The following is a 27,959-nucleotide window of genomic DNA, read 5'->3' as shown; positions in this document are numbered from 1 at the left end:
ACAAGCTAGAACCTGAAAACATCCTCTCAAAATTGAAAAGATTTTGACAAATTGTATCGTGATCCTTTTTGCAAAAAGCAGCTGCTCAGTTACAACCAGAGTAAAAGCTCAACTTTGACAACTGACCTACCTATCCTAACTGAAAACCATGCCGATCAAGAAATGCACTCAGAGGAATTCTCCTTATATTTGCATGGATAAGGACCAGCGTTCTTTTAGACGCTTCAGAAAAGCACCTTGGTTCCAAGCAGAGACATAAGCTGAGAGACAAACTCTGGGTGGGCAGGCCAAGCAGCTCCAGTTAGCAGGTTTCCATCTGTATAACATTTGGAGATGGGCTCAGGCTCAAGCCATTCTGCACCAGAAATAACGACCTGTGGCTTCACTGCTGGATATGCAGTACATTTTTTCCCCTGTGACAAGAGCAGATCATTAGAGCATCAGAGAACATTCAACATAGTAAGCTAGCCACCTTCAGACTAAACACAGATGTCAATATGGCAAGGAAAGTATTAAATATTTAAATACCTTCAGGACTCCAGCTGCAGCCAATATCTGTTGGCCATGGCAAATAGAAGCAATAGGCTTGTTACATTCTGAGAATTCCTTCACTATCTCTAAAACTCTCTCATTCACAGCCAAATACTCCGGAGCTCTTCCTCCAGGAATAACAAGAGCATCATAATCCTTCACTTTAACCTCATCAAAGTCTGCTGTGAGTGTGAAATTGTGACCTGGTTTCTCACTATATGTTTGTGCACCCTCAAAATCGTGTATTGCAGTTGGGCATTTATCGCCTGGCTTTTTCTCAGGACAAACTGCGTCAACTGAGTAACCCAAAGTTTGCAAAGACTGAATAGGAACCATGACCTCGTAATCTTCCATGTAGTCCTTCAGTGCCAATGAAAACATCTTGATAGTTTAGATACATCATTGACATTGCGTACAGTAACTCAAATAGTGGCTATCAACTTATTGACGAATCAAATGAAATTTTGGAATGCACCCCCAGGCAAATACTGCCCAACACTGTTTCCCAGAAGCTAGAAGAGATGACTCACCCCACATAGAAAGAGAACCTTCTTATCTGGGTTTGATATAGTTGCTCCAATTGCCTTGATTGCAAGCCTCAAAAATTCAGGATGACCTGGCCAGGCTGCTCCAGTGATAAGGTTTCCATCTGCAAAGCATGCTGTGATAGGCTTTGGATCCAACCAGATGCCGCCCGCAGCAACAATAGCAGGCTTAAGTGCAGGATATGCTGTGCATTTCTTTCCTTTTAATAGACCCGCTGCAACAAGAATCAACTGCCCATGGCAGATTGAAGCGATTGGTCTATTCAAAGAAGCAAAATTTTTAACGAATCCTATAACAGAACTATTCACAGACATATACTCAGGGGCCCTTCCCCCTGGAATCACCAAAATGTCATAGCTGTTGATGTCAACTTCCTCAAATGTTGCCGTCAAGACAAAATCATGTCCAGGGCTCTCAGAGTATGTCTGCAGATGTCACAACTACAAAATCACCAAAGACTCCTTAAAATTGTCTAAGAACAGCAAAAAACATTAAACGTTAAACCATTCCTTCACTCACACATAACCTTTGTCTCAATCCATGATGATATCGAGAATATTGGAAAATACAAGAATTGCAAATAAAACACCAAAAATCTTAAAAAGAACCTCTGAAAATCATAAAATTTATTGAAATGAGTGTGAATATAGCATGTCTTAACATTAAAAATCTGGATATGAGTGCCAATAGGAAGCCCATGCAAGTTCTGGATAAAAGTGCCAATGGGAATCCCATGCAAGTTCTCCTCCCACTTCTTGCAAACATAGCTTCCACCCCATAATCCACAATAGCTACCATGTGAGCCCCTATATGAGGAGGAAAAAGGGGACAACAAGAGGCTACCATGTGGCTTGCAAAAAGGATGCCGACAACTTATATCCTTCTTAGGGGTTTATTTAGAGAAGTCGCGTGGGCTGCACAGTCCCAGCACATAAGGCTGGCAAATAGACAACTTTTTTGTAAAAAATTCCATGGACAACAAAGCAACAGTGCGTTGTTTCACGTTGCACCAATTACCAACAAACAACGAATGTGCCCAAAAAGAAAACAATAACCTGCTATTGATCTTTGCATCAATGTTACTGGACCTATATAAATTATCCAATCCATGCAACAAGAATTTTCTTAAATATATTCCAAACCATCCCAAATAGTAAGTTTGATGTCTAACAAGGTTCTCTTGGTAGCTCTCATAGGATTCCATTGGTTGTTCTGGATGTCTAATGAAGATGAACATTGCTCTCCCCACAATAAATCAGAGATTTGTTTTTCCTCAAGCGTGGACATGAAGTCTCAACTATGCATCAATTCTTCCTTTGAGCAACTCCATTCTTTTGAGAAAGATATATTAAGCAGATTTCTACCTTCGAATATCATTCCACCTAAGAGAAACTAAGCATTTCTAGTGAAATCACAGGTGAATATTTACACACAATAAGCTCCCCTTTTTTAACCTCATTTGCACCTTGCTACAAACCCCAATATGCACAAGCTCAAGATAATTTGTTGTTCTTCTTACACCATTTTGGGGTGTTCGAATGAGGTCATTTTATAATCTCATGATCATGTAATAATAGCTCGTCACCGTCGTCCGTACCACCTAGCCCATACACAGGTCGTCGACCTCTATACAGCTTGTTACCCTCGGCTGGTGCATTAGTATGTGGGTAGAGTTGCCTAAAGGAAGGCATGCGGTGCAACCGTAACCCTAGCTGCACAAATGTATTTTTTATTTGAAATAGTCACATTTGTCTTATGTGGAGAATGTGGTATTACAAAGGTACACTATTCAAGCTTACAGCTAAACAATTTGGAAGATTGATAGGCACAAATTGCTCACAATAAAGTAAACGGCATAAAAGGCTTTGACATTTGAAATTCCAATCATTACATTGGTGGAAAAGAACAACGTAGGATCATTATATGCAAATTATATGAAGGGAGGCGGTCATATACATCATCGTCTAACCATGATGTGCGATTAGATGGTTGCCATGGAAGAATTTATCGATCATCGAAAAATGCTAATTTGGGCGGCCTGTGAACTAGATGGCCCCTCATGCAAAGTCATTGTTATTACAGTCAACTAAAGAAAGGAAAGATCAAAACAGGACATCAAATTAGCATTGAGTCGGTTCATCAGGCTATAATAACAACAATAGTTCTCATTCTAAACTATTGTTATTACATCCTAATACACCGACTGAATGCTAATCTAAGCTTGTAAACTCGATGGTCCCCCATGCAAAGTCATTGTTATTACAATCTGATTCCGGCTCAATTCTAATCTGAGCCTGTGAATTAGATGGTCCCTCATGCACAATCATTATTATTACAGTCTGATTTCGACTGAATGCTAGAGCCTAGTCTGAACCTATGAATTAGTCGGTCCCTCATGCATGGTCATTGTCACTAAAACAAGCTCGGTGTCTGTCTGGGATTAGTATACTGTTTGGGATTTATATTTTTCCTTTTTTGAAATTTATTGATTGGAATTTACAGAAACAAGCGCAGTGGTTGTTTGGGATTTACTAAAGATTATATTTTGTGGGGGTTGCAGTTAATCCTAAACCAACAAAAAAGTATTTCGTTGCCACTGCCTACCTCCTCTAGCCAATGCCTACCTCCTCTAGCCTTAACTATCATACAACTAACCTGTCATATTCATCAATGTAATGTGTGGGGAATCTATCAGTACACGAGTCTTCAAAGATTGCAAAGATCTCACAAGACGGCTTGATTTGACATATTAGAATATGTGAACAATTACATCTTGGATAGTAGGAGAGCAAACTAGTTTTAAAACCTGTCGAGCAAACTAGTTTTAAAACCCAACAGGTCTCGAGTGAAGGAACAGCGGAGGAATAGAGATAGAAAGCCACGCCGCTTGTCCTGAGCTTGATGAAGCCATTTCGCAAGGGGTCACTCGACAACCCAAGATTGTCCTTGATGAGATTGATCGCTTGGAGGAGGAACATAGAGTTCCCAAGAGTGTCATTCACAAGATGGTCATATTGCATGAGGAACTGTGGGAAGGCCTTCAATACTATAAGAACTTTTCACTACAATGGGAAGGCCCTCTAATACAGTCGGCTTTTCAATAGAACTTGAGTTAAGTAGTAAATTGTCTTCTTTGAAAAAAAAAACAGTAAATTGTCTTTATACTTATCCATACTTAGATATGATGGTAGTCTCTTTTCAAAATGTAGAAGAGTAAAACTTGGTTGTATACTACCTGGGTATATAACTTTAGGGGTTGACTATTACATTTGGCTTTTCTATATAACTTCAGTTTTAAAGCAAATAATTCACCATTTGTCGGTCCTTGGATACGATTGCTTCACTCAGATGGGCCTTATAATTTGAAAATGTTGCATTTAGTTGGATTCGAAGGTTCTATTTTCTTACGACTGCTTCACTCATGACTTGCGATTAGATGGTAATTCTAACCGTGTGATATGTTCTTGCAGTCTATCTCAGCTTCATGTTAATTCTAATTCTAAACTATTGTTATTACAGCCTGATAAACCAACTGAATGCTTATCTAAGCTTGTGAACTAGATGAAGTCATTATTATTACAGTCTCGTTCCGGCTCAATGCTAAGCTGAGCCTGCGAATTAGATGGTCCCTCATGCACAGTCATTGTTATTACAGTCTGATTCGGACTGAATACTAATCTGAACCTATGAATTAGATGGTCCCTCATGCACAGTCATTGTCGCTAAAACAAGCCCGGTGGTTATTTGAGATTAGTATACTGTTTGGGATTTACATTTTCCCTTGTTTGGGATTTACATTTTCCCTTGTTTGGGATTTATAGATTGGGATTTACTGAAACAAGCGCGGTGGTTGTTTGGGATTTACTAAAGGTTATATTTTGTGAGAGTTGCAGGTAATCCTAAACCAACACAAATGCATTTTGTTGCCAGTGCCTACCTCCTCTGGCCAATGCCTACCTCCTCTAGCCTTGACTGGTGTTGAGCTGACCCAATCACGATTGCATGATGTTCCAACCACCGAGCTGGTTTAGGACAATCACATTAAGTCCAAGCCAGCCTGGCTCTGATGTTTGAGCTGATTACACCAGGGAGTTTGAGTGGGTTGGCAGCTCATCTCTCTTACCTATACCCACACCCGCTGAAGGTATACAGGACGCAGTAAGCACCAGGGACCATTTCCTATTAGGGGAAAAGCAAGGACGGCCAATCCACTATATGTACTCCACAAACATATTGCAAGATATATGCTAGACATGCCATCATTGAAGGAGACAATATTTTGTTACTTTCATTAATGGGTGGGTAATTTACTACTACATATACTAGAACACAACGGTGTTGCAACTTGCGAAGGACTACAATATACCTAGATGAATCCAGGAACATTCCCAAACTCATCCTCTAAAAACACAACATCGTGCAGTTTCAGTCTCACGATAGTCACTCATAAGATTGAAAACCATAAACTTCATCACGCATAGCAATATGACAATTTGTGAAAATACCCCAATATGTTGCAAATTAAGAGTTTGACAAATTCATTTTGGGCATAGGCATAGCCACAATTGTAAATGTGATCAACTACTATAATACATGCACTCGAAGATATGGCAATGTGATACCCACAATGTCCCTGTGCTTGTACACAGACGCTTGTTGATCTTGTAGGTTAGCATGGAGATCGAGGAGATTCTAGAGCCCCCGGTTTAGTATTAAATAACCTATTAGGGTTGTTTCATTCTTCCTCACAATCTTACTTCAAACCTCCTCTTAAGTCAACATTGTAGTCAAGTGCAATAGCTAGAGCATTCATATTTTGCTAGACCCATATTAGTTTGTTCAGGTGGTCAGTACTTTTGTCCATTTGGGTTGCAAGAGGCATATTGTCTTTCATGATCTAGATCAAGATAAGGAAAGTTTATGTATCCTTATGTCCCTTCTCTTGAACCTTCGTTTGATGTGTTGGTCCCTTGGAGGGACATCTTAACATCTTGTGGCATTCTATCCATCTCCTAAGACAAATTTCCAGCCTTCATCTTGCATAGGAAAGACATGTAATTACTTTTCATTTCTCCACCATAATATTCCAATTGTAAAACACGTTCCAAATTGTGAGATTGTATAGCTTTTATCCATCATGTGGATACCCAATCAATATGCATTTTTCATCTTTAGATTCGAATATTCTTTTGCTATCCTTATGAATGTGAGCATATACTATTGAACCAAATCTTTGGGATGCCTCACACCATGGGCTTGATTCCCACCCATGTCTCTTTTTTGTGCCATATCTTTGAGTGCACTTATTGTAGCAGATGAGGCTTGTGCATCACCACTCAACCATAGATCCCTTGGAATCACCTCCAAGCTAGAAACTCAGCAACCTCCATATCAAGTAAGACTTCACGTCCCATACTATGCAATCTCATCTACTCATAGATTTTGTTAGGGAGGAATGTTATACTCTAGTTGAGGTTACATGACCTTGGAAGGGTCAGTCGATATTCTCCTTTAGAGGACCGTCTTGTGTAATATATTAATTGTGTTTCATGTATATTGGTCAAAGGAGTCAATGTCAAGGTCCTTGATGAGGGTGGTTGGGCACTCACTAGATGGTCCCAAGGCTAGGATGCACCTACTTGAGAAAAATTCCTAGTGGCAATTGGTTTAGAAGGGATCCCAAGAGAGGGGTTAAATGGTGCATTTAGAGAAGGTTTAGGATTGTGACATGTGGCAAGAACCACACCTAGACAAATCTACGAGGTTGTTAACCTTCTTGAAGTTTCGATTACATGATGATGACCCAAGCGAGTAATGGCTCTCACTTACATAGATTCACAGTGTCTTAGGTGTCTCAAGCCTAGGACCACCCTTAGTATACCAAAGGCACCATGTGTCTTGATTGTCCCAAGGTCCTATAGGATACATGACCATAGCCTGACTTCCATAACACTAGCCACGTTATGTCTATACGTGGACATAATATTATCCCCCCTCAAAGAAAGACTGAGACTTAAAAAGAGAATCAACACTTTTCCAAGTACTATGCTCTTCTTAGCGATCTTTCCACTTAACCTTCAACTCTAAAACAACCATGTTCTTTAGATGTTGATCCCTATAATCCAAAAGACATTCCGCGGAGTTCATAGAGCACCTACGTGGTCAAATTCTCCAATTGTACAAGTTTATCCTCAACGGCCAAGTATCTCCAACACCCATTACCCTTTCAATCTACTAACATGAATCAATCTACTAATATGAAAGACTGGATATACCAGACACGGTCAGAAAATAGCAGCTTGTAAGCCATGCCATTGATCTTTTTAAGGATCATAAATGGACCATAAGGCAATGTGATATATTGTATGGGTAGTTGCCCTACAAAATGTCAACGTAAGCTCTATTGTTTGATTGGTTACAACATCAACAAGATATGTTGTGGTTTGCAAGGCAAAGCACAAAAAGTGCTCAGGATAGAGCGTAATGTTATGCTATCAGAAGCCATCACCTTGAGTTTTCTCAGAGGGTCAATGGGTTTGCTTGAGGATCCCAAGAGATTCTCAGGAATGTGCACTAGCAAGGTAGGCACCATGGTAATCATACATCAATATGAATGGACTGATTTGGGTTGTTGAGTACCTAGCACTGTTGTAAGCAAACTCAAGCAACGGAAGGTAATCTTCACAATTAGACTACCTTCGAGAGACATAAACTCCCAGCTTGTCTTCCATAGTCTAATTGACCCGCTTTGTTTGTCCATCCCATTAAGGATGATCAGCCAAACTCATACTAAGCTGAGTGTCCGTTTCTAACTTAGCATCTCTACCATTGAGATTTCAACCAGTAAGCCAAACAAGCTAAACAACTTCTCAACAAACAAGTGAGAAAGTTGGGTGGCTGTAACACTTTGCCTCATAGGTATGAACCGATTCAGTTGGTAAGTCGGTCAACGATCACCCAAATTGCATCATGCCCATGAGAAAATCATAGTAAACCTACAATTCTTTGCCTTTTTTTTTTTTTTCAAAGAAAGGAACCTTCTATTAATGCTTGAAAGACTTCATACAAAACAGCAGCCCCGAAGGTACCGAGTATGGAAAAAACCGGAAAAGGCTGAAAGAAAAGAACCAGCCTGTACCAGAGAAACCAAGCTCACTACCTAGGGGATCTCTGATACTGGGGCTAACAACCAAGTGGGGGGACTATACAACCAATGAATCCCTCGCTGAGTGAAGATGTAGAAAACTCCTGCAGGCCAAGCCTTGCAGAATCGAGCACGCCTCTCGATAGTCGCTCTAGAGCCTGGAGTCCCACGCTCCCAGGTGAACCGTAGAGTGTAGATGATATCCTGTCAGATGGCGGCACAGCATCCCAATGCAAAATAAATATTCTCATAGATAATTGAGTTTGATGGACTTTCAAAAACAACAAAAAGTATTTCAAAGAGTATAAAGAAAGCTTCAAATTGGATTTCTACATTTTATTTTATTCTTTTAGAAAGTGAAAGTATCATGTGTCGATGGCATAGCTCGCTTTTTTGCTGGCTCGTTCCACGCAGTGATACTGGCTACCACCTCCCAAACCCTGTCCTCCGGAGGAGAAAGGGGAGCTAGGCTATCAGGAGGGACTGCCTCATGGAGCTCTATCCTCTGAATGCTCTGACCCTGTACCCGGTAGGCTTGGGAGATCTCATCAATCTGGAACGCGTGTCCTCCCTCAGTCAACCACGCCACCATCCCCCAAGTGTAGTCCCTCTGAAGACTCTGCATACAGGTCATGATCGTGAGGGCTCCCATCCAATTCCTCGCTGCTCTGTGACGGCTTCAAAGGCAATGCGGGATCGTCTCCAGGAAACCACCAGAGCAACAATGGCACTGCCCCTCCACTCGCATCTGCTCCAACCACGGTCTGATGGGCAAGCCCCCGTGGACGGCCAGCCAAAAGAAGTAGGATCTTCCTCGGTCGCAGACTGGACTAAAACCGCGTCCAAAACTTGGAACGGACATCCCGGGGCACTCTCTGAGTCACCCAATGCCACTCCCTCGAGGGGGTCCACCTCAAAGAGTCCATCTGAAGCCTCCTGCCAATCTGTGTGGTGTAGGAAAAGAAGGGCATCTCGTTCATCTGCTCGACAAGGTCGCCCCTCGAGGGCCAGAACCACTCTCCCGAATCCCACTGGACCTCCCTCAAGGGTCTACCCTCCCACAGCTAGAGGCGCCATCTGGGGGCATCCTGCTCTAAGATACTGGGAGGGTTGATGTGCCACTCCTTCCCCAAACGTCATTGCCCGAGCTTCCGCCTACACTAAAGAATCGATATGAGGCTTCTTCGTGTAGGCCATCTTCTGGTGGATCTAGTGATGCCCTATAGGCCATGGCATGTGCCTTGGCATGAATATAGGCACTTATACTTTTAGTTCCTTTTAGGCCACATAGGACACTTAGTCCTATGTGACACCTAGGACACTTAGTCCTAGGTCTAGGTACAAGTACTTTGTACTCTTTCTTTTCTACTACTCTAGTTGACGTGACGACTGATTCTCATCGACTCTTTGTACCTTGTATTCTCTCTTTTGCTTATCAATCCTACAGTGGTATCAGAGCCCAGATCTGCTTCCTGTCCCCGTACAGTCCGTACACCTGTATGGACGTCCGTACAGAAACGTACGGATCCCGTACGTCTCCAACTGCTGTCCAAGGCTTCCAGAGATTTTTTGTCGTCACAAAGTGCCTCATTGCTGTTTCCAAGCTGAGGCAACTGCTCTAGGACCTTGCTCCAGTTTTTTTCATGGACCATATCAGCTCTTCGTGGTCAGTTCAAGGCCTTTCATCACTGGAAATTACTTTGAACTGCTTCTACACTAGGCACCTACCAGTCGCAACTTGTCTAGAGGCTGTTCCAGGGGTGCCTTGCAGCTCTACGCTCAGTTCGAGGCTGATTTGAGGCATTTCCAGCCCTGCTGCTGCTGCCTTTTCATCTCGAGCTGCTGCTACAGCCCTTTATCCAGCTCCATTACACTCACAAGTGGCCCTCTCAACTAGGCGACTAACTTGGGATCCATCTCCTGCCAGATTTGAGCTTCAACCTTCAGTTCGTGGCACTAGAAGGTGGCGACTTACCTTCTCCAGAAGGCGTCCCCTCTCCAGCTACTCCTCTGAAGCTTCTATTGGCTGCTCCCATCTCGTGGAAGAGTGTACTTGCATTTGAGAACCTGTTCCAGCAGATTCAACTATCTTTTGCTATCCACAAGCTACTTTGCTGTTTTTTACTGTTTTTTGACAGTTTTTACTGTCAAACCCTAATTTCCAACAGAAAATTTAGGGCTTCTAACATCTGGACCTTCAACCTGTCAACACAATACTTTGGACAAGGTTGACAACTGAAATCCTTCCAAAAATTGAAGCTTTCAGTTAATTTCAAGTTCAGGACTGTCACATTGTGCCACGTCATCACTCGGGTCAACAAAATTTGGGGCTTTTGTGTTGGGAGCTCAATTTCAACTGGTGTTTGGGACAATTCTACTTTTGCAGTTTAAAGCCTTGAGGCTAACATTGGGTCAGATTTTCATACATCGGGTCACATTTGCAAAAATCTCAGCAAAATTTGGGGCTTTTCTGCATTTGCCCTCTTTTTGGCCCATTTGCCCTCATTAAATTTGGGGCTTTTGCCAGATTTGCTGTTTTTGCAGTGAACATTGCCTGTCACAGTCACATTTGGGTCAGATCTGCATTTGCCCTTTGATTTGAATTGGAAATTTGCAGATATTTGCTGTCATTTTAGGACAGCCAGCTCTTTGCAGTGACAGCCTTGAGGCTTTTGAGTTTTCAGGTCTCTTTCAAAGTATCACATTTGCTATGGCTGGGAACAATCAAGATCTATTTGGCATTCTTTGTGAAGATGATAAGTTGGATGGCACCAACTATCCAATGTTATTCTTGTTGCAAAGCATTTGTGGAATATTGTTTCTGGGGTTGATCTAAGGCAAGCCAATGCTACAGTGGTTGCCTCTACTGCCGGTCCCTCTGCAAGGAGTACTCCTCCTAATGCCTTATCTTCTAGCACTCCCGCTACTGCTCCCCCAACTCAGGAACGGTAAATGCAAGAGATGCAAATGCACATTCATGTATTGCTTTATCATGCAAGAGAATCATTATTCCACACATCCGGTCCTGCACGACAGCAAAGGATGCTTGGGACAAATTGGCTTCTCTCTATCAGATTCGCAATGAGGCACGTGTTGCATATTTGAGAAGGCAATTACAGGAAGTCAGTATGAATGAAGGTGATTCTATGGATGCATACCTAACAAAGGTCAAGGACCTCATGGAACAACTTGCCAACATTGATGAGGTGGTGCCAAATTCACGTTAGTACCACACTGAATGGACTACCAGATACATATCAAGGGTTTCCTACAACCCTTCGATTAGTGGCCATGGGTAATCCAGACCACTAATCTTTTGATCAGCTAGTCACTTTGCTTTTGCAGGAACAGCAAAGTCATGCTAATAGACAAGCCATTATTCCTGATCATGCATTTGCTTCACAGCAGACAGGAAGAGGCAAGGCTTCCAAGCCTATTGGCAAGCCTAAATCTACGCATAGCAGCTGCAATTCCTCCCATGCATCTAAACAGGGAAAAGCTCAAAAAACGACTTTTTCTTTGAAAGCTCTTAACAGGCTCTCGAAACCACTTCGCAAAGCCAAAGTGACTTTTCCAAAGGTTCCTCCAAGGTCTCTGCATACTTGGATGCAAGTAAAGTCACCCACAAAGCTTTCCACAGAGCTTCTCCTTCCTCCCACAGAGCTGCTGAGCTTCAAGCATTCACGCACGCTCAGCTAGATCACCCGGGCTCTGATACCAGTTGAGAGTGCTCTCAACGGAAGCAAGAACGGAAGAAGGAGAGAGAGAGACAGAGAGCCACACAAGTTTGGTGGGTGCAGAACCACCCTAATCTTCTTTTTCATTCATTTATATATGTGTTTGAGTATTGTACATAACCGGGGTAAAGGCACAGTGACCTTTAACCCCCACAAACATGTTATTTGCAATCTAGACAACTGATGTGGCAAATAATATGTCACAAGATGGGGTATTATGACACTCGTGTACTAGTGTCAAGATGGTAAGTATTTGTCAAAATTGTCACCTTTATGTTCCCCGTTCCTACGAAATCCTTGACGTGACATGTTCTTGTTCCTTGGAGACTATATAGAAGATTGCTACGTAAGACAATCAAATAGCATAACCACCCTCCTATGACAAAACCAATCCTTGAAAATAGTACAATGTTTCTAACATCGCAAACTCATTTTGAGCTAAATTGCACCCTTAAAAACGAGAGAGAGAGAGAGAGAGAGACCTTTCCATATTCAAAGCTGATATGAAGCATCCTCTCAAGATTATAGCTACTCTTGGGGACAGACTTACCTTTGGAAGTCCATTCTAAGACTTTGTTCATTCAAAAATCAACGACATGCAGTTCAAAGACATCAATCTTATCTTTCTTCATGATAATTTTACTGAAATCTTTCTTTATTATGTACTCTAGTTTATATATAGATACTATGTACCTGATGACCAAGAAAATCATGGACAACTGTTTTACATTTTTCACCAGCCTTCTTTCCTGGACATATCGCATCAACTTTCAAACCATAGGCTTGTAAAGCTTGAAAAGGTACCATGGCCTGCAATAAAATAAACAACTTTAATAACTATCACTAATTCAAACATTGAAAATTCAACTTTAAGACATTGAATTGAATTTTAAGCTAATTATAAGCATGATTTTGACACGCTGCACAAGCGCGTTATACTGCCACTTGGATACCAGAATAGGATTAATTTTTTAAGTGCTGACATCTTAGTTAACACATTGGATATTCCACCCACCCAATACGTAGTTGCATAAAGTCCTTCACAATGGAAGATGCCCTAGTCCAAATGGACTGACACCTTGCTTTTTTAGGATATGATTGGGCATCATGTTTCCTAGCCTGCAAGGCGGCATTTGGAACTCTATTACATAGTCTATCCCAAGAGAGGCTGCAGAAATTTCATCTCCCAATGGAGACCCATTACTCTTTTGGGAACCTTTTATAGGAGATTTAACCAAGGCCATCCAATCTGCATTTGTAGTCCATTCTTCTCGATCGTATGCATGATACACAGACGAGCCTTCGTGCATAGCAAAAGCACTTTTGATAATATCTTCTCTTTTTGGGAGGCTTCACATTGGGCTATGCAGACTGGCCAACGCCTTGCCATTCTACTCTTGGATTTTGAGAAGGTTCATAATAGAGCAGATTGGAGTCTTTTGGAGGGCACCCTTGCTCACTTTGGATTCTCACATGCATAAATCATGGGGTCTCCCCATTCTACAGATCAGCCCACAGACATGTGCTTATCAGAGGAGAAAAAAGAGAGGTTTTTCAGATTTCACGATTGGTTTATCATGAATGCCCTCTTGCCCCTTTCTTGTATTTATTAGTGGCTAAAGGAATGAGCATATTTTTGAGATCTCACACAAATATGATTGGGTTGAGACTCCCTTTAAGATAGGACAAGGAGCTTCTAAATAGTGAGCTGGCTGATGATACTATTGTTCATTTGGATGCCACTCCATAGAACTTCAATTCTTTCAAGGCAACCTTGAATTTGTTTTTTTATGACGCAGGTGCACACATCAATTTAAATAAATCCAATGACTTTTCAATAAGTGACAAGAACAATCCACTTTGTTTCAGTAATGTGATTTCTTTGTTTTCATGCCTTTGCTGTTTCCATATTTACAGGGGTTTACAAAGGTGTTTCTGACAAATACTTGCGCTGGCAGGTTGGTGTGGCATCTCCCTTTCGCAACAATTTGCACACCAATGTCAAGCGAAAACTTATGTTTTGGAGCTAAGCATCTTGCTCCCAAGGGTGGTGGTGGTCAATCAGGTTTTGGTGGCCAGGGCATGGTTTATTTGCTCTTGTTCATGCGATTCTAGGAATTAATCACCCAGCTCAAAAGATCCATTAGGAATTTTCTTTGGAGTGGACTAGATGGTTCCGCACACACCAGAGCCAAGGTGGCTTGGGAGACTAGTGGGGACGCCCACAAAGACTAGGATTAGTCTAGAATTTATTTGCATGCAAAAGCTCTAACGATTAAAGGGTGCCATGGTTATGTGCGCTTTAATTAATTGTTCCAGGTGCCAAGAGGGGTTGCATGCCCAAGCAACAGGATCCTAGCAAGCATTCGAGAGATCACTCGCATGACCAACTGCTAAGAAGACTCTAAAGTTTTGCCCTCTTGAGGCATGTAACTAGGACCTAGTTACAAACTAGTTAGAAAGTTGACAAAGTGGCTATTGCCAAAAGAATGAGACAGAGAGCTCTTATAAATTTTCGCGTTTTGAAATTTGTAACAGGAGTTGTACGCTGCACTTTTTGTACTCAGAAATTCTCAAGTAATAAAGACCTTCAGTAGGGGTCCAACCCAACGATTGTCCTAGGCCCTAATGTGTGCAGAGAGAAAGAAAGAGAGAGGGAGAGTTATCTGTAAGAGAGAGCGCGCAGAGACAAGAGATAGCGCAAAAATTTTTGAAGAACGAAGTTTCATTGGTATCAGAGCCAACGTTCATTGCTTTTCTAGGGAGTGACGATCCAAGACTGCAAGGAGATGGATGATTTGCCCTCCTGCACTACCAATTGCGTGAGTCAGATCATGTGGTAAGTAAGCAAGCTTGCTGCAAATGGCTCATGTGGTGCGTGGGTCACGAATCGACCAAAGCAAAGGCAAGAGATAACACAAAAAAATTGACGAATGAAGTTTCGTTGGTATCAGAGCCAACGCTCATTGCTTTTCTAGGGAGTGACGATCCAAGACTGCGAGGAGATGGATGATTTGCCCTGCACTGCCAGTCGCGTGAGTCGGCGCGTGTGGTGAGTAAGCAAGCTTGCAGCGAATGGCTCACGTGGTGCGTGGGTCACGGATCGACCAGAGAAAAGGCAATTAGCAAAGTAAGAGGACGGGATGAGGAGGTTTTTCACGGCTAGGAAATCAATCCTTCCGTTTAATATCTGGAGGCGAGCAGAAACACCTAATCAAGATGATGAGCCACCGTTCCGTAATCGTGTGCGGCTAGTCTTATCCAACGTTTGACGGAAGTCGTATGGTTGTATTCACGCGAGGGCGCAAGCGTTGGGCAAATCGTCGCATAAGCTTCCAATCTCCATCAAAGAGTAGGGAAATTCATCTCTCGCAATCAGCGCCTAACCCGTAAGTCATGGTGTCACGAATCTGGAAGGACGTCATCCATTTTTTGGTGCATTCCAATCACGCGTACCGGCGCTGAGTGTCTCAGGTCAGCAGGTGGTAACTGCCAGCTAGGCAATGACGTGGCAAACACGTGTGAGATGCTGACGTGGCATACAGCACATGCAAGTGATGACATGGCACTAGCACATGTGAGCTGACCTGGCCCTAACAGTGACGTGTCAGTAGATGTGGCAAGTGGTAGATCGCTGACGTGGCATTCGGACAGTGCCACATGGGAGGGGATACAGATGCTGACATGGCAGCAGCCGACTGTGTAGATAATGTGGCATGGCCAGCTAGATGTTGAGGTGGCAGACCTAAGGTTAAACTACCTTGATCACAGCTAGTGACAAGGTTAAAGGTCTAGCCAGTTTGGTTCAACTAGACCAGTTTGATTAGTGTAACCAGACTGTAAGCAGTACCCCATCCAGTAACCCATCTTAAAAAAATTACTTTTAAAAAAAAAAGGGGGGGGGGGGGGGGGTATCATCTATCAGATTTTGACTGTTTGAGACAGTTTGTGCTTGTCAGGAAAGCAACAGAAATACCAGTAAATGGACTTGGATAAATGGATCACACTGTTGGGCTCCAAATCTCCTAAGTTGACTGTTTTATCATCAAAATGTTAAGGGTGTTTGTGGTTTCTATGCCATACATTTAGCTAAAACAGGACAGTAATGGACTGTTAGCAGAGGGCAAGGATATGCAGGAGTTGCTGCAGCAATTTGCAGATGTTTTTGGTAATTTTCCTTTATCACCTACCTCCCAGGGGGATATTGACCACTCAATTACTCTTGAGCCAGGATCAAAACCAGTTAATAAAGCACCCTATAGGCTTTCAAGGGCTGAGAGAGGTGGCGGCTAGAGAAGTCAAGGGGCTCTTGGATAGAGAATCTATTGCCGTCCTCTTGCCTACTTCCTATAGCAGGTATTGATGATTTAGTGGATGAATTGAAGGGTGCCAAGTTCTTTACAAAGATTGATTAAAGATCAGGCTACCATCAAATAAGGATGAAAGAGCATTCAGAACTTAACAAGGTTGATGGCTCACCAATACTCCAATAACATTCCAAGCACTCATGAATAAGATCCGACAGGCCTACCTCTATAAATCTCTTTTGGTCTTCTTTGATGATGTACTTATATATGGCAAATCCAAAGAGGAGCACCTGATGCACGTAAAGCAAGTTCTAGAAGTATTAAGGACACACCAACTCTTTGCACATCAGCTCCTATCCTCGTATGTCCAAATTTCTCTCAGACATTTACCATTGGAGCTGATACAAGTGGTAGAGGCATGGGGCTGTGCTAAAACAAGGTCATGGTGTAATAGCATATGAGAGTCACAAGCTAGATAATAAGAAGCTGAGCTACCACATATAGGACCAAGAAATGCTAGCTATGGATTTTATCACAGGGTTGCCTGTGACTGCTAGAGGCTGGAACAGCATGCATGTTGTGATTGACAGGCTTATAAAGGCTGCTCATTTTACACTTACCAAAACCCAAATACTCAGCCTCTATGATTGTTTTACAATTTATGGAAAACTTATTCAAGCTACATGGATTGCCGTAGGAAATTGTGAGTGATCGTGATGCCAAATTCATGGGGCATCTCTGGCGAGATCTATCACTCCTAGTACATCTGATCACCGTCAGATGGATGGCCAAGATTGAGAGGGTAAATAGCTGGCTGGAAGAGTATCTCAGACATTGCTGTTCTGACACTAAGTGGCTTGCATCTAGCTGAACTTTGCGATGACAATAGAAAGCATACCTACATTGGTTAAAGCTATATATGAATGCAAGGTTCATGTTCCATCCACAGTTGTTAATAGACGTTCACCAGTCTCAAGCCTGTATGATATTTTATATAGATCAGAACTGTAGGGAACTTTGTTTGAGGAGGGACATCCTGTGTTTCTCAAGCCCATTTAAAAGCTTATGCAGATCAGAACCATAGGGAACTCTGTTTTGAGGAGTCCGGGTATACTTCTCTGAAGGGGAACACTAATACCAAGCTTGCTCACAGGTACTATGGACCTTTCGAAGTGTTGAAGAGAACTGGTTAAGTGGGATGCCCCTGAGGAACTGCCTCCCATGGATGAGGAAGCGCACGTCCAATACATTCCAGAGAAAATTATTGGATTCAGAGACCATGTACTACATCAGGTGGAAGGGCCTTCTAGATTATGAGTCTTCTTGGCAGCCATCATCCATTGTGGACCAATATCCATATATGCTCAGCTGATGCACTATTTGGGAGGCTATAACTACATCATTGCTGCATGGAGATGATCTGGTTCCACCTATTCCTATCACCGCTTTCCCTTTATGTTCTAGTGACTTCCAAAATTCGAGGACAATTTCTTTTGGGTGGAGAGGATTGTAACAAAGGGGCTAGTTGAGCTGGCTAGTTAATTGGATGCTTAGTTAGCACTATGTAATCCAGTCGAAGTAGGAGGTGCCCCATGGCCTTTTTGGGTATTATCCCACATAAACGGTTGTAAAACGGCCTGCCTGAATTCCATAAAAAGCTGGGCTGTCCCATGTGTACCCATCTTAACATCTATCACCATTCTATGGATTTTGTACAGGAGAGCTCATTGCTCAAATTAGACTTCAATAAGGAAATAACACTTTCTGTACTTGTGCAGCCCATCACAAGTTCTGTGGTAGGTCGAGCCCATGACTTAAATTCTCCCCAAATACCAAGAGGCACTGTCTGTTGTTTACTTCAGCATTGCAACTCTAATCTAATGAATGTAGCTGCTCTATCATAGACCTCCTTCTAGGGAAGAACTTCCTGCTTAATCTGGTCATTTCCGCTGTAGTGTTGGGGTTGGCCTAGCCTGAGATTGTCTACTAGTCTAAAATAAACAGAGATAGCCAAAGTTAGGGCAGGTGGTGTTTCAGATGTAAAATATAATTATTTAAATATACATACATATACACATACACACCTATGTGTTTCTTGCTCTCTCTTTTCCCTCCCCCCCTTCCCTCTGCCCCTTCCCAAGTTTAATGAAATGTTTCGAGGGGTTTCTACATGCTGAAACGCTAGGAGAGCAAAATTGTAAAACCTTGGAGTAACTTATTGGTTATTCCTGTTACGCTCCAGTTGAGCTAACATGACCTTGGAAGGGTCGGTGGACATTTTCTCTTAGGGGACTGACATTTGTATTTATATTTCATGTGCGTAAACTAAATGGTCAAGAGAATTAATGTCGAGGTTCTTGGTGAGGGTGTACTGGCACGGACTAGATAGTTCGAGGGCTAGGGGCCTAGGTGCACCTATAAATGTGAAATCATCAAAGGGCAATTAGTTTTTAATGAATCCCAAGAGAGGGGTAAATGGTGCACTAAGGTAAGGGCTCCAAATTATGACATGTGGCTAGGGAACTATCTAGGGACTTGTGGGCTGTGTTGTGGCATGCAGGTGCTTACTCGTTTTTTTCAGTAGATTTTGGGATTGCTCACACATAGGTTAGGCTGGGTGGATTATCAAGTTGCCAACACCCGTGACTGAATGAAGAAGAAATTCCAATTCGAAATGTTGTGGGTTTTGTTCTGCACGTAACTTTTGCTATCAGAGCCAAGGAAAAATCGATAAAATCAAGGCCGTTAGAGATGCCCTCGATCACCCCTGTAGCGGGTAATGCCAAGAACTTCCATTCAGTCAATCAGAGACAGCAAGCCCTTCCTCAGCCCACGATGCATCCAGAATATTTCAAAGGGGGATCAATTTTTCAAACAATGGTGGCACCATCCGCAGAGGCACCCGGAATGCCAGGTAGCTTTATGGGCAGCACGCAGCCGGGAATGCAGAATTTCCAGCAACCTATGATGGGTGGAATGCCCCTTGTTAATGCCAATATGATGTACTCAAACATTGGGATGCAGCCTGGAATGCAGACAGGAATGCTTGGGACAATGGGCAATACTTTGAATATGCCACAGATGTAGGGAGTGGGACCTGGAATGCCAAACCCCACCATGGGTACGGTTGGAATGGCTCAGAATGCGGGAGCAGTGATGCCCCCACCGTTTTTACAGGCCCCCGCTTATGACAATCTCACCCCTAAAGGCAAATTGAAAGATTACAAGGAGAGAGGGGCAACTGTCAAGTTTGAGACTTTCAATGGGATGCAGGACAGATTGAAGGCTTTGACATTCGTGCAACAGTTTGATGCTGCCTACTCAGGTGGACACTTCACAGAATCCTCCAAAGTCTGAAAGGCAGCCACCTTTTTGAAGGGCAATGCGCTCCGATGGTGGACCAACCTCCTCTTGCAAGGCAGAGCACCTACCACTTCGGTCGAATTCAAGCAGGTCTTCTCAGCAGCATGGCTCACTACCACTTTTGAGGTGGATATCACAACCCCCTGGTACAGGTTGGATGCTGCAAATTGCAGAAATTTGGAGGACTACAATAAGAAGTTTTGGGAAGCCCTACTGCCAGTGAATTCTTACAGACATGTCTGAGCAAATTGAAAGATATTGCTGCGGGTTGCCAAAGGAGATTCGGGACTACTGCACGAAGACAAGGGTTTCCAATATGTCTCAGTTGGTTGAGAATGCCACTACAGCTTATGCACTAATGCAAGGGAAAGTTTCTAGGTTCAAAGGAAGCTCACAGGAGACATCAAGGTCAAAGGGCAGCAAGACAGAATCCCCTAAGAAGTTCAGAAAGTTTTCGCAGCCCATGAAGGCAAAGTTTGTTGGAGGACAAAGGCGAGTACCGACCCGCATGTCTGATGAGGAAAAGCAAATTCTCTATGATGCCAACAAGTGTTATATTTGCAAGGAGGAAGGCCCCAGGGCTTTTGAATGCCCACATAAGAAGTGGAAGTTCCCTCCTTCTGAGCAGGGTGAGCACAAGGAGGAAAAGAGGACTGATCAGAAGAATAAAAAGCCCAAGCCCACTGGTCTTTTGCCAGACTTGATTGGGGCTGTTCAGAATACACATGCTACAGAGTTATGCTGGGCATGGGGCAAGATAAGAGACCAGACAGCTCTGATATCTTTCGATCCGGGAGCCAAGGCCAATTTCATCTCTCCAGAGCTGGCTGGAAAGTTAGGAATAAGGGCAGAAGAGATGGGTCCTTTGTGTGATGCAGATATGGCTTGTCCGGGACTCAGCCAGTCAGTTACTCCGGTGATAGGCAAGCTGCGGATGCATATTCAAAGCTACGTGGAAACAGAAGAGTTCTATATTATGCCGTTGAATGGTTGTGATGTGTTACTAGGGATACCTTGGCACTTTCGTGTTGGGGCTGTTTTGGATACAAAGAATAAAACAACCACAATCACTCACCGTGGCAAGACCCACGTTCTGGATGCTAAATTGCAGGGAGAATCCATCCCTATTGTATCTGCTTTTGCCATTGGCAACGTAATGAAAAAGCATCTTTCAGCGTACTTAGTGTTTGCATCTGAAAAGAAGTCAGTAAAAGAAGAGTCTCATTTTTCTAAGCTGGAAAAACAGCGGACAGATTTTCTTTTTCAGTTTAGGGACTATTTTTCTAACTCACTTCCACAGGAGTTGCCCCCTGAAAGGCCAGAAGACCACACGATAGATATAATCCTTGGTAGCAGTCCTCCTAACCGACCTCCTTACAAGGTCAGTGCAGCCCAGCAAGAGGAAATTATGAACCAGGTCAAGGACCTGCTGGAGAAGGGGCTGATTCAGCCCAGCTCTTCACCTTACTGCTCACCTGTGCTCTTGGTCCAAAAGAAGGATGGATCCTAGCGGATGTGCATTGACTATAGAGCCCTCAATAAGATTACCATTAAGAACAGATTCCCTATACCTCGGATAGATGATATTTTGGATAGGTTACAGGGGTCTAGAATGTTCAGCCGCATTGATCTGAAGAGTGGTTATCACCAAATCAGAATTCAGCCAGAGGATGTTCACAAAACAGCATTTCGTACCACATTTGGTTTGTACGAGTTTCTTGTCATGCCATTTGGGTTAACTAATGCACCTGCCACCTTCAACAGAATGATGGACAGGATTTTTAGAGAGCACCGAACCTTTGTTGGCACTTTCTTCGATGATATCATCGTGTTCTCTCAGGATGAGGCTGAACATAGGAAGCACCTGGCAATTGTTTTGGAGGAGCTACGGCAGCATAAGCGGCTTGTCAATGCCAAGAAAAGTGAATTCTTCATGCATGAGATCCATTTTCTCCGGCACATTGTTTCCAAGGATGGAGTTAGGATGGACCCTGCCAAGGTAGAGGCCATCAGGAATTGGCCACACCTGAAGAACATCCATGAAGTACGTAGCTTTCTGGACTTGTGCTCGTACTACAGGAGGTTCATTCGGTATTTTGCTGAGATTGCATCTCCTTTACATGCCTTACAAAAGAAGGGGGTCACTTTCAAATGGGGTCCCAAAGAAATTGCAACTTTTGACCTACTGAAGGAGCGACTCTGCTCAGATCTTGTGATTATTTTGCCAGATCTTCGCAAACCCTTCGCTGTCCAAGCAGATGCATGTGGGAACAGCGTAGGAGGGGTACTGGAAGAGTTGTGGCATACGAGAGTAGGGTGCTCCAGGATGCTGAAATGAATTTTGGCATCTATGAGAAGGAGATGTTGGCTGTCATACATGCTCTTTCGACCTGGAAGCTGATTTTCATGTTCAGACCAATCATCAATCACTGCGGTACTTTCTCACTCAGAGAAAGTTTTCTGAGAAGCATATGAGGTGGGCAAATTTTCTTTCTATGTTTCATTTTCAGATTGTGCATGTGCCTCGGAAGAAGAATGTTGTTGCAGATGCATTGTCACGCAAGCCCACTCCAGCTGCAGTGTCTGTTAAGCCACAAGTTTCAGCAATGACCATTGCATATCATGATGAGCTTGATGCCATGAAGGATCAATATGCCAATGATGCTGATTTTTCACGGATTTATGATCAGTTGGTTGATGGACAGAGGCATGAGCACTATACTCTCAACGACGGATTTCTGATGATGCATGGCAGATTGTGTGTCACTAAACAGTTGAGGCCCAAAGTGTTGACAGAGAGTCATGCTCCACCCTATGCAGGACACAAAGGCATTGATGCCACCGTCAAAGCTGTGGAGCACTATTTCTTTTGGCCATCATTGAGAAAGATGTCGAGGCATATGTCAGGACATGCATCACCTGTCTGAATTGAGCGGAAGAAAGGCTAGATGGGCAGAGTTAATGCAAGATTTTGATTTTGAAATACATTATCGAAAGGGTTCGCTGAATAGTGTGGCGGATGCCTTAACTCGAGTCAAGTTTGTAAATGCTATGTCATTTACGAAAATATCCTCAGACCTATTTCAATCCTTGAGAGGGCTTTGCGCAATTGATAGTCATTTCAGTTCTTATTGGCAGAAAGTCCAGGATGGGAGCTCCATGGTTGACCAAGACTCAGGGATTGTGCCACTACGGTACAGGCGACGGGAGGTCAGTGGATGATGAGGAACGGCTTGCTGTTCCGGAATGGAAAGATATGTGTACTAGATGTTTCAGATCTTCGATCCAAGATTCTCTAGGAGTGTCATGATGCTCCTAGTGCTGGACATCCAGGTATACATCAGACTCTGTCTCTTGTGAAGCATACCTTTTATTGGCCTAAGATGCGTGCATTTATTGAAAACTATGTGGTAGGTTGCGAGGTTTGTCACGTTATTAAGGCAAAACGCCTTAGAAGCGCTGGTTTATTACAACCATTGCAAATCCCGAGTAATAAATGGGAAAGTATTTCCATGGATTTTATTGGGAGTTTGCCTAGAACGCGCAAGGTTCATGACTCCATTTGGTCATAGTGGATCGTCTAACAAAAATGGCTAGATTCTTACCTACTAGAACAACCATCTCAGCTGTTCAGCTGGCTCATGAGTTTGTGGACCACTTGTTTAAGCTGTATGGTTTGCCCTCTGACATAGTCAGTGACAAGACTCGAAGTTTACAAGTAACTTCTGGAGACTTGTTTTTGAGAAGTTGGAAACTACTCTAAGTATGAGTTCCTCAGATCATGCACAATCTGATGGCAGTACAAAGAAGGTCAACCAATTGGTTGAAGATATGCTTCGGGCATATGTTTCTAAGAGAGAGTCTTCATGGGAAGATTATCTCCCTATGATAGAATTTGCTTATAACAGTGCAAAGCATTCGAGTATTGGTTACAGTCCTTTTATGCTTATGTACGGATTTCAACCTAAGTCACCAGTTATGGTTGGGTTAAAGGGAATCCAAAATGATGCTGCAAAGACATTCTTGCAAGACATGCAAGAAATGTTGCAGTTTGCCAAGGAGTCTATTAGAAGTGCCCAAGATCGGGATAGATTTTATGCCAATAGACATCGTTCACCTAGAGAGTTCTCTGAAGGAACGATGGTATATTTGTGTATTCCCAAGGAATCCAAGAGCCTAAGTACTGGTTTGGTTCCGAAGTTATCCCCCAGATACTGTGGTCCGTTCAAGGTTATTAAAAGAATTGGACCAATTGCATATAAACTAGAATTGCCTCCTGATGTTGAAGTACATCCAGTATTTCATGTCAGCAGGCTGAAAGAGTTATTGGGTGCGGATGATCAACTTGTTTCTCCTCAAGAAATAATAGAAGTTACAGATTTGACTTTTATTCCACACGAATCTGAGAGTATTCTTGAATTTTGTGAAAGACACATTCGTAATTGAACTATCACGGAATACAAGATCAAGTGGAAGAATCGTGTTGAGGAGGATGCAACATGGGAGACATTACAGAACCTCAAAAGGACATTCCCGGGTTTTTTAGCGAACTCAAGAGTGAATTCTTAGAGGAGGGGAAGTATGTCGTGTGCACGGATTGGTTTCTGACGTGTACTGGGTACACAAGACTAGCTCGGGTAGCCTGGGGAGGCTTAGGGCTAGGTAGGCTTGATTCTCGGGTTGAGTGACAAGGGTACAAACCAGATAGAGGTCTTCACTATTCTTGGTGCTTGGGGCCCGAGTCTGTATAAGGGGCCCAGAGGTTCAGTTCTCAGAGAGCAAATGGGAGCAAGTCTCGTTCCCAGGTGCTACGTCTGATCCTGGATATTTCTCCATAGCAAAATATATCTCCAGTGTTAACTTTTGGAAGAGGCAAATGCTGCAATAACCCAGTAGCAGCCTTAAATCAATCCCGTTTTGCTCGCAAGACATGCATTCACTATGAACTTCTGTTACTAAAGCTTCATCTCTTATGGTTCTTAACATTCAATGGATGCATGATGAGTGCATCTCTTTCAGAGCCCACAAACAAGTTTGGACAAGTTTAGAACAAAGTTGTTTTGTCCTGGAACCACGGTAGGGAGGACAAGACGGTATAGTAAGAAGAACTCTTTGACCAGATAGTAGAAGGGCTTTGGGAGGGCCTGGCTCACTGCTACCAATGTAAGGGCTATATGGATTCCTAGATCCATGAAAATATAAAAGAGACCTGCAGGCCATGTCTCGCCGAGGATCAAACTCACACACCACAAACAGACTCACACACGTAGACCAACAAGTGTGCTTGCAATGACCAGTGGAAACGTTGGGCGATGAGAGAGAGAGAGAGAGAGAGAAAGAGGATACTAGACGCAAGACCACAAGTGATGGAACACAATAAAGATTTTTCAACGTACCATCATACCGTACACCCAGCTTGGAGCCAAAAAGCTCAAGACTCTGAAAACACACTACGGGATGGCTACCTCAAATGTTACAGACCCCTGGTCTGACTCTCGCAAGACCACAAACGTCGGGCGATGAGAGAGAGAGAGAGAGAGAGAGAGAGGATACTAGACGCAAGACCACAAGTGATGGAACACAATAAGGATTTTTCAACATACCATCATACCGTACACCCAGCTTGGAGCCAAAAAGCTCAAGACTCTAAAAACACACTACGGGATGGCTACTTCAAATGTTACAGACCCATGGTCTGACTCTCGCTCTTGTTTCCTCAGGCTCCAGAATGGCTACTTCAAATGTTATTCTGGCTCAATCTCACTCTCGCTCTTGATAAATAGTGTTTGCTCAGGCTCCATCCACGCCATCCACCTTTGCTGATCGATGGTGATTCATTAAAATCAAAGTATTTCCATTTAACGACGGATATCGCGGCACCGCATACTCGCATATGTTCCGACTTGTGAATGTTCTCATTTAAGGTTTCAACTAGCTGACAAAGGCAGAGAAACGCTGAGACAGGCACGATTGCTCTGATAAAGTCAAGCACTGTGCAGGAATTCAGTACATCAGTTGGAAGATCCTCAAGGATAAAGACTCAGTGCATGGACGAGCTTGGGCTGTTCGGGACGGTTCCGCGTCTGATCTAATGGGACACAAACTGGGAAAGTAGCGAATAGGAAGAAGTGGAAGAGCTGACATGAAGGATGGGAAACAAAAACAACGATCAAGGCTGAGGCAGAGGATGACGAAATGCACCTCGTAATCTTCGACATAGTCTCCGACGATCAGGAGAGCGGACTTTTGGCCGTGCAGCACCATGGCAAAGGCGGAACGGGGAGGAAAGAGGGTTCAGGGAAGGCAGGACAGCTTGAGGGATGATAACCTCTCACGAAGGGTATGTACTATGGTGGAGATATAAAGCATGATCTCGATTTTTCTGAACCAAACAGATGCTGCGCGTGGGGCTCACAAGATCTGTGCACACAGGGTAAAAAATGCGAGCGTTGGAGCGTCTACCGAATTCTAACGCGTGAACAAAAATGCCACCTCATTTACTAGTAAGCGCTGCTGGCCATTGATGACCCTCCTCTCAGTGCCCATTTCTTATTGGCTAGGCAGATGCTGCAACCACATTTAAAGCTCTACAACCTAAGGCCAGAGCCAGATGGCAAACTTGCATTGGAGCCTGCAGAAATCGCCCATCGGTGCTAGTTTTGGCACCTTGAAAAATCGAGCGCCACTTTTGAGCACTGGAGCACCTCCACTTTTTCTCGATTTTTTGTGCGATCCATCACTAGTAGCGTGTGCACAGCCCCTCACTCATATTGTGAAATTTTGTTACTAATGTCATGATAGGAATGCATGTTTCAATGTATGGGGGCACATACTCTAGGAACATGGATGTTTAACTGGGCATTGATATGTTAACATCTTCATTGTGAGGGGGGGTGACATGGTGGGAAAAGGGTTTTCGTGATAAAAATAAATTTCCCACGTGGAATGTCATAATGATTAGTAAAAATGTGGATTTTATGTCATTTTCAGTACTTAATTGCTTCCCAAACTCTTTTTTTCCATAACGAGTAACCTAGCCCATCGTCGAGGACGGGCTAGACACCCACTCCGCTGGGTCTCAAAGTGGCGATCATAGATTGCCTTTAATAAAATTTAACGTTTCATTTATAAATCTCAAACTTGGAATTTTTAAAAAATTATGAAAAACATATACATACATACCAAAACGCGTGCGCGTGGGCGCACACACACACATAGAGAAAACACTAAATATTAAACTAGATTTGCGGCAGGTAGCCTTTCCATCATGGATCACGTAACTGACTCAAAATTGAAGTTGAATCCTAGTATTTTATCGAATTTTTAAGGGAAAAAGCAAATGAGTAAAATAGTGGACATGAGACCCGACACAGGGTCCATTAGGACCTGATCCTCCCTGCAAATGTCTGGGTGGTGATGTGGTGAGTGCTCTATATTCTACTTCAATCGAAGACAAAGAAACAGTTGGCTCTTTGTTTGACAACCATGATATAGCACCTTGACCAATGAAAAATGCATATCCCTGTGTCGATATCCTAGTCTCATGATCTCCAGCATAGTCACTATCACAATATCCATGCAACTGTGGATGACTTCCTCTGTATTCTATCCCAAACTGTCTTATACCTCTAACGTATCTCAAGACTCTTTTGGCTGCATTCCAGTGAGACTGTTTTGAATTTGACATAAACTGTGCTAGTGAGCTTACTACATAACAAATATCTAGTCGAGTGATAGTCAGATATATAAGAGATCCGATGAGCTGCCTATAGTACCTGTCATTGATTGTAGGCTTTTTCGAATCTTTAGTAAGTTTCAAACTCTGTTCCATGGGAGTGGCTGCAATCTTGCAATCTGCCATATGAAACTTCTTCAAGAGACTATCAACATACTTAAGCTGACTCATGAATGTGCTACTAAATCTCTCCAAAACTCAATTCCAAGACAATAGTGCATAAGTCCAAGATCTTTCATGTCGAACTCTGCACCTGATAAGTCTTATTTTAGCTTTCTGATGAAGCTATCCTTGCTTCCGTTCACAATCAAATCATCTACGTACAAAAGTGTAATAGTAATGTCTTCCCCTTGACTTTGTAGTAGATTTATTGATCTACATTACATTTCATGTATCCCAAATCAGCAAAATACTTGTTGATTTTGCTATACCAACTTCTGGGTGCTTGCTTTAAGCCATAGAGACTCTTCTTGAGATGGCAAACCTTATTCTCCTTTCCTAGTTCAACATAACCTGTTGGTTGTTGCATGTAGACTTCCTCGTCTAGGTAACCATTGAGAAATGCATTCTTGACATCAAGCTGATACGCATTCCAT

The 27,959-nt window shown here is 43.0% G+C and overlaps 1 protein-coding gene and 1 pseudogene across 1 annotated transcript; one reads left to right on the top strand and one right to left on the bottom strand.

Moving 5' to 3' along the window:
* Positions 1 to 11: 11 nt before the first annotated feature.
* DJ1D (Class I glutamine amidotransferase-like superfamily protein) lies at positions 12 to 26,091 on the bottom strand. The gene is made up of 5 exons (XM_087399765.1): positions 25,830 to 26,091; positions 12,652 to 12,768; positions 1,062 to 1,502; positions 529 to 891; positions 12 to 413 (listed from the first exon to the last, which is right to left on the bottom strand). The coding sequence occupies exons 1-5, from the start codon at positions 25,890 to 25,892 to the stop codon at positions 225 to 227; spliced, it is 1,173 nt and encodes a 390-aa protein (XP_087255891.1). The 5' UTR covers positions 25,893 to 26,091; the 3' UTR covers positions 12 to 224.
* On the top strand, positions 19,383 to 25,743 carry LOC147883058 (uncharacterized; annotated as a pseudogene).
* Positions 26,092 to 27,959: the final 1,868 nt, after the last annotated feature.

Source organism: Dipteris shenzhenensis, chromosome 28, assembly GCF_047967505.1.
Source record: "Dipteris shenzhenensis isolate YYH24624 ecotype China chromosome 28, Dip_SZ_1.0, whole genome shotgun sequence".
Taxonomy (NCBI): Eukaryota; Viridiplantae; Streptophyta; class Polypodiopsida; order Gleicheniales; family Dipteridaceae; genus Dipteris; species Dipteris shenzhenensis.
This window is presented reverse-complemented; position numbering and strand designations above follow the sequence as displayed.